A 15,198-nucleotide genomic window follows, 5' to 3' on the forward strand; every position below is an offset into this window, starting at 1 on the left:
TCACGGTCAAGGCTCATTCCGGTGGTCCCACCACACTGGGCTCAGATGCAGGGGAGGGCATCCGCCTTCGGAATTGCAGGCCTCACATAGAGGGCTGGTATGGGCATGAGGAAAGGCAGAGCAACAAGAGAGGCATGAAGTATATAGAACCGTATGTACCTTGGTCCTTCTAGACATGCTGATCCTATTTAGCTGAATAGTATAGAAAAAAAAACCATAAACCTGCATAAAGAGGGTGCACGAAAGAGTATCAGCCAGGCTGGCGTGAGAAGCACTTACCCACAGTCCTGGACCAAATCAGTCTATGGAGCACGTCCCAGCACAAGAGAGATTTTCCTAACGTCGGCTCACACAAAAAAGCGCGCCCTTCCTAAAGGGGCGGACCGCTGACGTCAGGTGAGAGGGATCTGAAGCCTCACACAGGCCGAGACCAAGCGCTAACTCCTCCTCCCCGGGGTCCGGCCAATGGAAGAGCACAGGAAGTGACGTGCGAGGAGGGAGGGACTTCCGCCTGGGCCTAGCTCCTCAGAAGCTGGGGACTAAATTACTAGCATCCGCCCGCGGATAGGGGGGCAGACGCGAAGGAACAAGCTTCCGAAGCCCGCCCGAAAGTACGGGGCGAGCCCGGAAAGAAACGCCAGAAGACCCATATAGCCGCAGATCCGAGCCTGACAAGAGAAGCACTGCGACAGGAGCCCTCCCAGCCCCCATGGATAAAAAAGGTTAGCACGGGGGGCCAACAATACAGGACAGTGCAGGCACCCTAGCTCCATCATCCCTTCGGGAGATGAGGAGAGGGACCGTCCGCCTCCTTCCATCACCGCAGTCTCAGCATTGGTGATGCAGTGGGGGCTGCACAGGACTCCCAGACGCACCTGTACAGCCTAGGGTTTCACTACCTTAGGGTGGTCACGGCTGAGTCCGGCATATTGTCCCACGTTGCGGGAGAGGATAGTGGAGGCGACACTCCACATGCTCGCCCGTTGATGGTCTGGGGAGATCGGACCCCTTCAATAGGGTCTGTCGCTCTGGTCTCATCTTCTTGGGAAAATATATATATATATATATATATATATATATATATATATAAATATATCTTGGAAAACCCAGAAATGTGCCTCCTAAGGACACTAAGCATAAACTGAACCTGCCTGCGGCCAGCGGCAGGGTGCATACTACGGAGGAGGAGCTAATTTTTTCTATGTTTACTTAGTGTCAGCCTCCTGGCGGCAGTAGCATACACCCACAGTCCTGTGTCCCCCAATAAGACGAAGGAGAAAACATCAACACTATCACTTTTTACTATTCAGAATCACTCTTTTTTCCAAACCAGAATGAATGAGAGGTTAGTAAAGAGTAGCCTAACATCATTAACATAACTAAATGACAATAGAATCTTATTGCAAGGCCTAATGATAAGGGTTAAGTAGTTCCATCATTGCTTGTCGTGCATGTGATAAAAAATTACATTAGGAGCTACATCATCTAAAAGACATAAATCATTTTTAACCGCATCAGCATGGAGTTACACATATAATTATTGGCCAGTCAGTCATACATCAGATTGAAGGATCTAAATGACTACTCTGGCAAATCAGGCACATATTCAAAGGGGCTGTCACACGAACAAAGTAAATTTTAATCAATAGATCTAGAATAATAAATTCTACATTTGGATGTGTTAAAAAGTGTTATTGTGCTGACATAATATTATAAATGTGCCCCTGCTTTGTACTGTTATTTGCGGTGTCTGACAATGTAGAGCTGTTCCAGTTCATGATTAGCACATACCACAACTCCTGGTCAGAAAACATAAGTCACTTAGATTTAGTTGTCATTATTTGTGTGAGGGAACACATTTCCCTACCTGTCTGTTTTATCACAGGTGTGTTTCTGCTGTGTCAACAGTCCTGTGAGTTCATCATATATCATGTCAGTGACATATTATTTCATTGGCTGATGGAGCTCCTATATCACTGCCTTGATTTATGATGAGCTCAGATAGTTGGAGATGCAGCAGAAAAACTTGCTCCTGTGATAAAACAGGCAGAGAAATGGGTTATCTGAGATAGCAGTAGATGGGAGCCTCTGCTGTTTCATCTGTATACTTGCTCATCATAAGTGACTTATGCTTCTTCCCCGGGCCACGAGCTGTGATATGTGCTGACAATGAACTGGAGCAGCTCTGCATGGTCGGGCACAGCAAATAACAATATATTGTAGGGGCACATTTATAAGATTATCTCAGCACAGGAACATTGTTGATCTTATTATTATTACAAGATCTATTGGTTAAAATTTACCGTACTTTGTTTGTGGGCCAACTTCTTTTAAGAGTAAGACCGAATGGGCTTTCGAAAAGTAGCAAACAATGGGCAGTACATATACGAGAGTTTAGGCCGACGATGGCCAAAGAATCCGACATCACTGATCAAACTACTGTTTGACTTTAATTGTAAGTGTATGGCCAGCTTTACTCACACTGCTGCACTATTCCATATCGAGGCAACAAGCAAAAAAAAATGAATTCCCTGTATGGTTATAGGTTGTAGGAAAACTTCTAAAAAATGCCATACACATATGTTGTGAACACACGGTGAATTGACTCTTGCACTCCATGTACATTATCTAATTGCTGGTTACCTTTTCGGTTTTTCAGTTTTATGGGGAACAGTTTTCTGCCGTGTTTGTAGATCAGCAGCCTTCCGAGAACATTAAGTGAATGAACAAAGTACAAATATTGCAGCTCTTTCCTTGAGTAGAAAGTCTTCTGTTTAATGCCTGGAAATAAACAGAAACATATTAAAGAAGAGGAACTTTATGAGATAAAAGGAGCACAAAATAGTACCCCTTCTCGAATATTTATAGTTAGTCATTCTGTTAAAGTAGAAAAGCTTGGCTCTGTTCTTCACTATTTAAACTGATGTGTGATATTTCCTACCACTGTGTGAGGGAATGCTGTATACAGGATGTAGTGATGCTGGATGTCTAATCGGCCTGTATAAACCATTGGTGGTGGCAGCTAGTAATTCTTTTGTTATTGTGGAGCTGTCAGTGACCGTAACGGGGTATATATACATGTCAAGTTTTGGAATTAGAGGTGCATATACTATACACTCATTGTTAGATCCCAATAACCAGCCTAGTAGTGTGAGCAGACGCGGCCTCATGGATCACTCGTCAGTAGTGTTGAGCGATACCTTCCGATATCGGAAAGTATCGGTATCGGTTTGGATCGGCCGATATTCAAAAAATATCGGATATCGCCGATACCGATACCCGATCCCAATGCAAGTCAATGGGACCAAAATATCGGAATTAAAATAAACCCTTTCTTTCCTTGTAGGTTCATTCTACATGAAGGAAAACAACTAAGAATAATGTAGGATGTATGGGGGAGGTGGCGGAGACATTAAAGGCAATGAGGATTAGTCCAATCAAATAGAATAGCATGTTTTTGTTTTTTTTTAAAGACGTTCGGATTGAAAAAGATATTGACTATGTAAATTTTTTTTATTTTGTCAGATATTGATGTTTCACTATTCCACGCCCTTCCCCTTCTTTTTTTTCTTTTTTTTTTTTTTCTTTTCCCACACTTTCATCTTCATCATCATCAGCATCTTTGACATCAACTTCTTCACCTTATTCATCTTCTTCTTCATCTTCTACCTATTTTTTTTTTTTTATTACATTCTTCATATTCATTTTCTTCAACTATTATTATTCTTCCTATTCTACATATTCTTTTTATTCCACTGTTATTATTCTTCCTATTCTACTTCTTCATCATATTCTCATTTGTGACAGGCATTCCCGTAGTTGTTATCTATAAAAGTTGGAAGATTACACCTTCCGTTCTGCCAGTCACAAAAGTTACATTTGTCCGCGTTCAGTTTGGCCTGCAGCATCAGGCTTTATCCAGGGGCACCACGAGGAGGAACGGACTCACCCCCATACACTGCTTAGTCTTCTTCTGCATATAATTTAGATAATATCTTTTGCTCTGATATTAAGTCTTATGCTTAATGTTCTTCTGCTCTTTGTTCTGCAGCCTCTTGTTCTTCTGCTTCTCGGTCTTCCATGTTGTCGTCTCCAGGGTCGTCGTCTCCAGTGTCGTCATCTCCGCCGTCGTCGTCTCAGCCGTCGTCGTCTCCGCCGTCGTCGTCTCCGCCGTCGTCGTCGTCGTCGTCATCGGGGTGGTCTTCCGGGTCGTCGTCATCGGGGTGGTCTTCCGGGTTGTCGACGTTAGGGTCTTCAACTTGGAAATGTAGCAGAAGGTACAAGAAGGCTGAGAAAATGCCAAGAACCAGCTGATGGAACTGGAACTCGGATGGCTACCCGAAGGTTCAAGAGCCTATGGAACTACCGAGGACCAGCTGACGTTACTGGAACCCGGTTACTAAGCAGGAGGTACCCGTGCTAAAAAGCACTACCAAGGACCGCCTGACGTTGGCGGAACTCGGATACCCAGAAGGAGGCACCTAAGCCAAAGGCTCTGCCCGGAACCAGCTGACGTTACTGGAACCAGGATGGGGAGCAGAAGGTACAAGAGCAAAAGACACTGCCGAGAACCAGCTGACGGTACTGGAACCCGGATGGGTAGCCGAAGGTCCAAGAGCCAATGGAACTACCGAGGACCAGCTGACGTTACTGGAACCCGGTTACTAAGCAGGAGGTACCCGTGCCTGAAAGCACTACCAAGGACCACCTGACATTGGTGGAACTTGGATACCCAGAAGGAGGCACCTAAGCCAAAGGCTCTGCCCGGAACCAGCTGACGGTACTGGAACCAGGATGGGGAGCAGAAGGTACAAGAGCAAAAGACACTGCCGAGAACCAGCTGACGGTGCTGGAACCAGGTGGTGGACCCGAAGGCCCACAGGAGAGGAGAGAACAGCTAGGCCGCGAGGCAGCCGCAGTTACCGAACCCCAACAGTCCTACAGGGGGAGCTGGGCCTACTGGCACTACAGAACCAGCCTTGACTACCAGTTCACGCAGCCCACATAGGAAGCTCCTAAACTGGAGGCACCCTGGAGTTGGCTAACTCGACCGCACCACGACGGGGCAAGCATAGGCGTCTCAGTGAAGTTGACACAACCCGGAAACAGCTGACGGTGCTGAAACCAGGCTTGGCACGAGGGAGTACCTGTGACAAGAACACTGCCGAGAACCAGCTGGCGGTGCTGGAACCCGGATGCGTTGCCCCAGTGTGCAAGAGCCAATGGCACGACCGAGGACCAGCTGACGGTGCTGGAACCCGGTTACTAAGCTGTAGGTGCCCGCGCTTAAAAGCACTACCAAGGACCGCCTGGCGTTGGCGGAACTCGGATACCCAGGAGGAGGCACCTAAGCCAAAGGCTCGGCCCGGAACCAGCTGACGGTGCTGGAACCAGGTGGTGGACCCGAAGGCCCACAGGAGAGGAGAGAACAGCTAGGCCGCGAGGCAGCCGCAGTTACCGAACCCCAACAGTCCTACAGGGGGAGCTGGGCCTACTGGCACTACAGAACCAGCCTTGACTACCAGTTCACGCAGCCCACATAGGAAGCTCCTAAACTGGAGGCACCCTGGAGTTGGCTAACTCGACCGCACCACGACGGGGCAAGCATAGGCGTCTCAGTGAAGTTGACACAACCCGGAAACAGCTGACGGAGCTGAAACCAGGCTTGGCACGAGGGAGTACCTGTGACAAGAACACTGCCGAGAACCAGCTGGCGGTGCTGGAACCCGGATGCGTTGCCCCAGTGTGCAAGAGCCAATGGCACGACCGAGGACCAGCTGACGGTGCTGGAACCCGGTTACTAAGCTGTAGGTGCCCGCGCTTAAAAGCACTACCAAGGACCGCCTGGCGTTGGCGGAACTCGGATACCCAGGAGGAGGCACCTAAGCCAAAGGCTCGGCCCGGAACCAGCTGACGGTGCTGGAACCAGGTGGTGGACCCGAAGGCCCACAGGAGAGGAGAGAACAGCTAGGCCGCGAGGCAGCCGCAGTTACCGAACCCCAACAGTCCTACAGGGGGAGCTGGGCCTACTGGCACTACAGAACCAGCCTTGACTACCAGTTCACGCAGCCCACATAGGAAGCTCCTAAACTGGAGGCACCCTGGAGTTGGCTAACTCGACCGCACCACGACGGGGCAAGCATAGGCGTCTCAGTGAAGTTGACACAACCCGGAAACAGCTGACGGTGCTGAAACCAGGCTTGGCACGAGGGAGTACCTGTGACAAGAACACTGCCGAGAACCAGCTGGCGGTGCTGGAACCCGGATGCGTTGCCCCAGTGTGCAAGAGCCAATGGCACGACCGAGGACCAGCTGACGGTGCTGGAACCCGGTTACTAAGCTGTAGGTGCCCGCGCTTAAAAGCACTACCAAGGACCGCCTGGCGTTGGCGGAACTCGGATACCCAGGAGGAGGCACCTAAGCCAAAGGCTCGGCCCGGAACCAGCTGACGGTGCTGGAACCAGGTGGTGGACCCCAAGGCCCACAGGAGAGGAGAGAACAGCTAGGCCGCGAGGCAGCCGCAGTTACCGAACCCCAACAGTCCTACAGGGGGAGCTGGGCCTACTGGCACTACAGAACCAGCCTTGACTACCAGTTCACGCAGCCCACATAGGAAGCTCCTAAACTGGAGGCACCCTGGAGTTGGCTAACTCGACCGCACCACGACGGGGCAAGCATAGGCGTCTCAGTGAAGTTGACACAACCCGGAAACAGCTGACGGTGCTGAAACCAGGCTTGGCACGAGGGAGTACCTGTGACAAGAACACTGCCGAGAACCAGCTGGCGGTGCTGGAACCCGGATGCGTTGCCCCAGTGTGCAAGAGCCAATGGCACGACCGAGGACCAGCTGACGGTGCTGGAACCCGGTTACTAAGCTGTAGGTGCCCGCGCTTAAAAGCACTACCAAGGACCGCCTGGCGTTGGCGGAACTCGGATACCCAGGAGGAGGCACCTAAGCCAAAGGCTCGGCCCGGAACCAGCTGACGGTGCTGGAACCAGGTGGTGGACCCCAAGGCCCACAGGAGAGGAGAGAACAGCTAGGCCGCGAGGCAGCCGCAGTTACCGAACCCCAACAGTCCTACAGGGGGAGCTGGGCCTACTGGCACTACAGAACCAGCCTTGACTACCAGTTCACGCAGCCCACATAGGAAGCTCCTAAACTGGAGGCACCCTGGAGTTGGCTAACTCGACCGCACCACGACGGGGCAAGCATAGGCGTCTCAGTGAAGTTGACACAACCCGGAAACAGCTGACGGTGCTGAAACCAGGCTTGGCACGAGGGAGTACCTGTGACAAGAACACTGCCGAGAACCAGCTGGCGGTGCTGGAACCCGGATGCGTTGCCCCAGTGTGCAAGAGCCAATGGCACGACCGAGAACCAGCTGACGGTGCTGGAACCCGGTTACTAAGCTGTAGGTGCCCGCGCTTAAAAGCACTACCAAGGACCGCCTGGCGTTGGCGGAACTCGGATACCCAGGAGGAGGCACCTAAGCCAAAGGCTCGGCCCGGAACCAGCTGACGGTGCTGGAACCAGGTGGTGGACCCCAAGGCCCACAGGAGAGGAGAGAACAGCTAGGCCGCGAGGCAGCCGCAGTTACCGAACCCCAACAGTCCTACAGGGGGAGCTGGGCCTACTGGCACTACAGAACCAGCCTTGACTACCAGTTCACGCAGCCCACATAGGAAGCTCCTAAACTGGAGGCACCCTGGAGTTGGCTAACTCGACCGCACCACGACGGGGCAAGCATAGGCGTCTCAGTGAAGTTGACACAACCCGGAAACAGCTGACGGTGCTGAATCCAGGCTTGGCACGAGGGAGTACCTGTGACAAGAACACTGCCGAGAACCAGCTGGCGGTGCTGGAACCCGGATGCGTTGCCCCAGTGTGCAAGAGCCAATGGCACGACCGAGGACCAGCTGACGGTGCTGGAACCCGGTTACTAAGCTGTAGGTGCCCGCGCTTAAAAGCACTACCAAGGACCGCCTGGCGTTGGCGGAACTCGGATACCCAGGAGGAGGCACCTAAGCCAAAGGCTCGGCCCGGAACCAGCTGACGGTGCTGGAACCAGGTGGTGGACCCGAAGGCCCACAGGAGAGGAGAGAACAGCTAGGCCGCGAGGCAGCCGCAGTTACCGAACCCCAACAGTCCTACAGGGGGAGCTGGGCCTACTGGCACTACAGAACCAGCCTTGACTACCAGTTCACGCAGCCCACATAGGAAGCTCCTAAACTGGAGGCACCCTGGAGTTGGCTAACTCGACCGCACCACGACGGGGCAAGCATAGGCGTCTCAGTGAAGTTGACACAACCCGGAAACAGCTGACGGTGCTGAAACCAGGCTTGGCACGAGGGAGTACCTGTGACAAGAACACTGCCGAGAACCAGCTGGCGGTGCTGGAACCCGGATGCGTTGCCCCAGTGTGCAAGAGCCAATGGCACGACCGAGGACCAGCTGACGGTGCTGGAACCCGGTTACTAAGCTGTAGGTGCCCGCGCTTAAAAGCACTACCAAGGACCGCCTGGCGTTGGCGGAACTCGGATACCCAGGAGGAGGCACCTAAGCCAAAGGCTCGGCCCGGAACCAGCTGACGGTGCTGGAACCAGGTGGTGGACCCCAAGGCCCACAGGAGAGGAGAGAACAGCTAGGCCGCAAGGCAGCTGCAGTTACCGAACCCCAACAGTCCTACAGGGGGAGCTGGGCCTACTGGCACTACAGAACCAGCCTTGACTACCAGTTCACGCAGCCCACATAGGAAGCTCCTAAACTGGAGGCACCCTGGAGTTGGCTAACTCGACCGCACCACGACGGGGCAAGCATAGGCGTCTCAGTGAAGTTGACACAACCCGGAAACAGCTGACGGTGCTGAAACCAGGCTTGGCACGAGGGAGTACCTGTGACAAGAACACTGCCGAGAACCAGCTGGCGGTGCTGGAACCCGGATGCGTTGCCCCAGTGTGCAAGAGCCAATGGCACGACCGAGGACCAGCTGACGGTGCTGGAACCCGGTTACTAAGCTGTAGGTGCCCGCGCTTAAAAGCACTACCAAGGACCGCCTGGCGTTGGCGGAACTCGGATACCCAGGAGGAGGCACCTAAGCCAAAGGCTCGGCCCGGAACCAGCTGACGGTGCTGGAACCAGGTGGTGGACCCCAAGGCCCACAGGAGAGGAGAGAACAGCTAGGCCGCGAGGCAGCCGCAGTTACCGAACCCCAACAGTCCTACAGGGGGAGCTGGGCCTACTGGCACTACAGAACCAGCCTTGACTACCAGTTCACGCAGCCCACATAGGAAGCTCCTAAACTGGAGGCACCCTGGAGTTGGCTAACTCGACCGCACCACGACGGGGCAAGCATAGGCGTCTCAGTGAAGTTGACACAACCCGGAAACAGCTGACGGTGCTGAAACCAGGCTTGGCACGAGGGAGTACCTGTGACAAGAACACTGCCGAGAACCAGCTGGCGGTGCTGGAACCCGGATGCGTTGCCCCAGTGTGCAAGAGCCAATGGCACGACCGAGGACCAGCTGACGGTGCTGGAACCCGGTTACTAAGCTGTAGGTGCCCGCGCTTAAAAGCACTACCAAGGACCGCCTGGCGTTGGCGGAACTCGGATACCCAGGAGGAGGCACCTAAGCCAAAGGCTCGGCCCGGAACCAGCTGACGGTGCTGGAACCAGGTGGTGGACCCCAAGGCCCACAGGAGAGGAGAGAACAGCTAGGCCGCGAGGCAGCCGCAGTTACCGAACCCCAACAGTCCTACAGGGGGAGCTGGGCCTACTGGCACTACAGAACCAGCCTTGACTACCAGTTCACGCAGCCCACATAGGAAGCTCCTAAACTGGAGGCACCCTGGAGTTGGCTAACTCGACCGCACCACGACGGGGCAAGCATAGGCGTCTCAGTGAAATTGACACAACCCGGAAACAGCTGACGGTGCTGAAACCAGGCTTGGCACGAGGGAGTACCTGTGACAAGAACACTGCCGAGAACCAGCTGGCGGTGCTGGAACCCGGATGCGTTGCCCCAGTGTGCAAGAGCCAATGGCACGACCGAGGACCAGCTGACGGTGCTGGAACCCGGTTACTAAGCTGTAGGTGCCCGCGCTTAAAAGCACTACCAAGGACCGCCTGGCGTTGGCGGAACTCGGATACCCAGGAGGAGGCACCTAAGCCAAAGGCTCGGCCCGGAACCAGCTGACGGTGCTGGAACCAGGTGGTGGACCCCAAGGCCCACAGGAGAGGAGAGAACAGCTAGGCCGCGAGGCAGCCGCAGTTACCGAACCCCAACAGTCCTACAGGGGGAGCTGGGCCTACTGGCACTACAGAACCAGCCTTGACTACCAGTTCACGCAGCCCACATAGGAAGCTCCTAAACTGGAGGCACCCTGGAGTTGGCTAACTCGACCGCACCACGACGGGGCAAGCATAGGCGTCTCAGTGAAGTTGACACAACCCGGAAACAGCTGACGGTGCTGAAACCAGGCTTGGCACGAGGGAGTACCTGTGACAAGAACACTGCCGAGAACCAGCTGGCGGTGCTGGAACCCGGATGCGTTGCCCCAGTGTGCAAGAGCCAATGGCACGACCGAGGACCAGCTGACGGTGCTGGAACCCGGTTACTAAGCTGTAGGTGCCCGCGCTTAAAAGCACTACCAAGGACCGCCTGGCGTTAGCGGAACTCGGATACCCAGGAGGAGGCACCTAAGCCAAAGGCTCGGCCCGGAACCAGCTGACGGTGCTGGAACCAGGTGGTGGACCCCAAGGCCCACAGGAGAGGAGAGAACAGCTAGGCCGCGAGGCAGCCGCAGTTACCGAACCCCAACAGTCCTACAGGGGGAGCTGGGCCTACTGGCACTACAGAACCAGCCTTGACTACCAGTTCACGCAGCCCACATAGGAAGCTCCTAAACTGGAGGCACCCTGGAGTTGGCTAACTCGACCGCACCACGACGGGGCAAGCATAGGCGTCTCAGTGAAGTTGACACAACCCGGAAACAGCTGACGGTGCTGAAACCAGGCTTGGCACGAGGGAGTACCTGTGACAAGAACACTGCCGAGAACCAGCTGGCGGTGCTGGAACCCGGATGCGTTGCCCCAGTGTGCAAGAGCCAATGGCACGACCGAGGACCAGCTGACGGTGCTGGAACCCGGTTACTAAGCTGTAGGTGCCCGCGCTTAAAAGCACTACCAAGGACCGCCTGGCGTTGGCGGAACTCGGATACCCAGGAGGAGGCACCTAAGCCAAAGGCTCGGCCCGGAACCAGCTGACGGTGCTGGAACCAGGTGGTGGACCCCAAGGCCCACAGGAGAGGAGAGAACAGCTAGGCCGCGAGGCAGCCGCAGTTACCGAACCCCAACAGTCCTACAGGGGGAGCTGGGCCTACTGGCACTACAGAACCAGCCTTGACTACCAGTTCACGCAGCCCACATAGGAAGCTCCTAAACTGGAGGCACCCTGGAGTTGGCTAACTCGACCGCACCACGACGGGGCAAGCATAGGCGTCTCAGTGAAGTTGACACAACCCGGAAACAGCTGACGGTGCTGAAACCAGGCTTGGCACGAGGGAGTACCTGTGACAAGAACACTGCCGAGAACCAGCTGGCGGTGCTGGAACCCGGATGCGTTGCCCCAGTGTGCAAGAGCCAATGGCACGACCGAGGACCAGCTGACGGTGCTGGAACCCGGTTACTAAGCTGTAGGTGCCCGCGCTTAAAAGCACTACCAAGGACCGCCTGGCGTTGGCGGAACTCGGATACCCAGGAGGAGGCACCTAAGCCAAAGGCTCGGCCCGGAACCAGCTGACGGTGCTGGAACCAGGTGGTGGACCCCAAGGCCCACAGGAGAGGAGAGAACAGCTAGGCCGCGAGGCAGCCGCAGTTACCGAACCCCAACAGTCCTACAGGGGGAGCTGGGCCTACTGGCACTACAGAACCAGCCTTGACTACCAGTTCACGCAGCCCACATAGGAAGCTCCTAAACTGGAGGCACCCTGGAGTTGGCTAACTCGACCGCACCACGACGGGGCAAGCATAGGCGTCTCAGTGAAGTTGACACAACCCGGAAACAGCTGACGGTGCTGAAACCAGGCTTGGCACGAGGGAGTACCTGTGACAAGAACACTGCCGAGAACCAGCTGGCGGTGCTGGAACCCAGATGCGTTGCCTTGCCTATTAAAGATTGTCTTCCTAGAGCCCCAACTAGCGGTGTTGGAGCAAAGGGTAAGCAGGGGGAGATGAGTGTAGGCCGAAGCCTGCACTGGAGGCAGCTTTGTGTCTGCGTTGCGTTTGCAGGACACTTTGCCGGCTACACACTGGGGGAACAGCTGGCGTTGCTGAACCCCACTAACACAATGGCGTGTGTTTTTCTCTGTGCAGCTAGCACTTGCGGGCAAAAACTAGCGATGTTAGAGCCCGTGTTGAAGCAGGAGGAGGAGGAGAGGAGCAGAGTGTAGGCCGAAGCCTAGTTGAACCAATTTCAAAGGAAACCTTTAACCCCCCCCTCAGGTGTTACAAAGTACAAGAGACACACCTTGTGCAGTATTAATGCTGCACAAGTGAAAGGTTGCTCTATTAATTTGTCTACTTGCACACGCTGAATGAAAGACATACACAATTTACCCCATTCTACAGTCAAACTGTAGTGGATGCGTGACTTGGTTTTTTGATGAGACGCAGCACAGGTGTCCAAAATAACGCCTTGGTGCTTGGCGCAGCTTCCTGAGCGTTGTTATTTGCTGTACAGGAGTCTGCGCTCTTGTGTTATCCCTTGGCAATGCCCTGTTAGCGCTGCCCATCTTATGACATCATTTCATGTTGGCCGGTGCGGTTAACGATGGCCATAAATCCCAGACCCACAGTGTCTTTTCATAAAGCCACACTGCGGTGCTGGGATTCGTGGCCTTGAGCAGTAAATATTTTGGCCGCTCACACACGTCCTTACACCTGCTTCAGACTGGGCGGCCTCTGCTGATCCCTTCTCGCATGCCGCGGCCATGAGGCTGCACAGTCTGAAGAAGGCGGAAGGAGATGAGTTAAGACAGGCGAAGATATGCACTGCTCGTGCCCATCAATCACACCCTCGCAGTCAAAATAATTAAGACAACGAGGAGCATTTTATTCAGGCAGGGCGGACGAACAGGCGCAAGTAGCCAACCAATGATGTCAGAAGACGGGAAGCGCTACCAAGGGGGGTGCTGCGTATCATTAGAAAGGAAAGTCACACCTCAGGGACAGTGGAATGGTCTCAAAGAGACACATTTTGTACGTGTTGAGTTCCACGTGGGCAAGGAGAAAACATCAGCCACCTTGTACAAATGCAGCAGTACTGCTGTACAAGGTGGCTGTTATACATAGAAACACCTGGGGGTGGGGGCCAGGCTCCCTTCAATTTCAGTTCATGTGCCTGCGTGGCGTTTGCAGGTCACGTTGCAAGCTGCACAGCAGGGGAACAGCTGGCGGTGCTGAACCCCACTAACACATTGGCTGGTGTTTTTCTCTGTGCAGCTAGCATGTCCGGGCAGAAACTGGCGTTGTTTGAGCCCAGGGTCAGCAGGAGGAGGAGAGGAGCAAAGTGTAGGCCGAAGCCTGCACTGGTGGCAGCTTTAGTTCTCTTGTGCCAGCGTGGCTTGTGCTGGACACGTTGCCGACTACACAGCAGGGGAACAGCTGGCGTTGCTGAACCCCACTAACACATTGGCTGGTGTTTTTCTCTGTGCAGCTAGCATTTCCGGGCAAAAACTAGCGGTGTTTGAGCCCAGGGTCAGCAGGAGGAGGAGAGGAGCAAAGTGTAGGCCGAAGCCTGCACTGGTGGCAGCTTTTGTTCTGTTGTGCCAGCGTGGCTTGTGCTGGACACGTTGCCGACTACACAGCAGGGGAACAGCTGGCGGTGCTGAACCCCACTAACACATTGGCTGGTGTTTTTCTCTGTGCAGCTAGCATTTCCGGGCAAAAACTAGCGGTGTTTGAGCCCAGGGTCAGCAGGAGGAGTAGAGGAGCAGAGTGTTGGCCAAAGCCTAGTTGAACCTATTTCAAAGGTTACCTTTAACCCCCCCCTCAGGTGTTGCAAGGTACAAGAGCCACACCTTGAACAGCATTATTGATGCACAAGTCAAAGGTTGCTCTATTTAATTTTGCTCCTTGCACACGCTGAATTAAACACGTACACTATTTAGCCCATTATACTGTCAAACAGTAGTGGAGGCGTGACTACTAGTCTTTTTAAGGAGACGCAGCACAGGTGTACAAATTTACACCTAGGTGCTGTGCGCTGATTCCTTACCGTTGTTATTTGCAGTACAGGAAACTGCGCTCTTGTGTTATCCCTTGGCAATACCCTGTTAGTGCAGGCCGTCTCATGACCTCATTTCATGTTGGCCGGTGCGGTTAACGATGGCCATAAATCCCAGACCCACAGTGGCTTTTCCTAAAGTCACACTGCGGTGCTGCGATTCGTGGCCTTGTGCAGTAAATATGTTCGCCGCTCACACATGTCCTTACACCTGCTTCAGACTGGGCGGCCTCAGCTGATCCCTTATCGCATGCCGCGGCCATGAGGCCGCACAGTCAGAAGAAGGCGGAAGGAGGGGAGTGAAAACAGGGGAACATATGCACTGCTCGTGCCCATCAATCACACCCTCGCAGTCAAAATATATGAGACAACGGGGGGCGTTGTGTCGGGCAGGGGGGACGCACAGGCACAGCCAGCCAACCAATGATGTCAGGAGACGGGCAGCGCTAACAATGGGGGTGCTGCGTGTCATTAAAAAGGAAAGTCACACCTCAGGGACATTGTAATGGTCTGTAATGAGACACATTTTGTACTTGTTGAGTTCCACGTGTGCAAGGAGAAAAAGTCAGCCACCTTGTACAAATGCAGCAGTACTGCTGTACAAGGTGGCTGTTATACATAGAAACACCTGGGGGTGGGGGCCAGGCTCCCTTCAATTTCAGTTCATGTGCCTGCGTGGCGTTTGCAGGTCACGTTGCAAGCTGCACAGCAGGGGAACAGCTGGCGGTGCTGAACCCCACTAACACATTGGCTGGTGTTTTTCTCTGTGCAGCTAGCATGTCCGGGCAGAAACTGGCGTTGTTTGAGCCCAGGGTCAGCAGGAGGAGGAGAGGAGCAAAGTGTAGGCCGAAGCCTGCACTGGTGGCAGATTTTGTTCTCTTGTGCCAGCGTGGCTTGTGCTGGACACGTTGCCGA

At 54.0% G+C, this 15,198-nt stretch overlaps 1 protein-coding gene across 1 annotated transcript in view; it reads right to left on the minus strand.

Annotated features, from left to right (window-relative positions):
* Window positions 1-15,198, minus strand: part of TBC1D32 (TBC1 domain family member 32) — a 199,274-nt gene that overhangs the window by 72,160 nt on the left and 111,916 nt on the right. The window contains exon 13 of the mRNA XM_069757119.1: window positions 2,644-2,781. Coding sequence (XP_069613220.1) covers window positions 2,644-2,781 — 138 coding nt within the window. The remainder of the gene's footprint in view (window positions 1-2,643; window positions 2,782-15,198) is intronic.

Source organism: Ranitomeya imitator, chromosome 3 (genome assembly GCF_032444005.1).
Source record: "Ranitomeya imitator isolate aRanImi1 chromosome 3, aRanImi1.pri, whole genome shotgun sequence".
In the NCBI taxonomy this organism is placed as follows: Eukaryota; Metazoa; Chordata; class Amphibia; order Anura; family Dendrobatidae; genus Ranitomeya; species Ranitomeya imitator.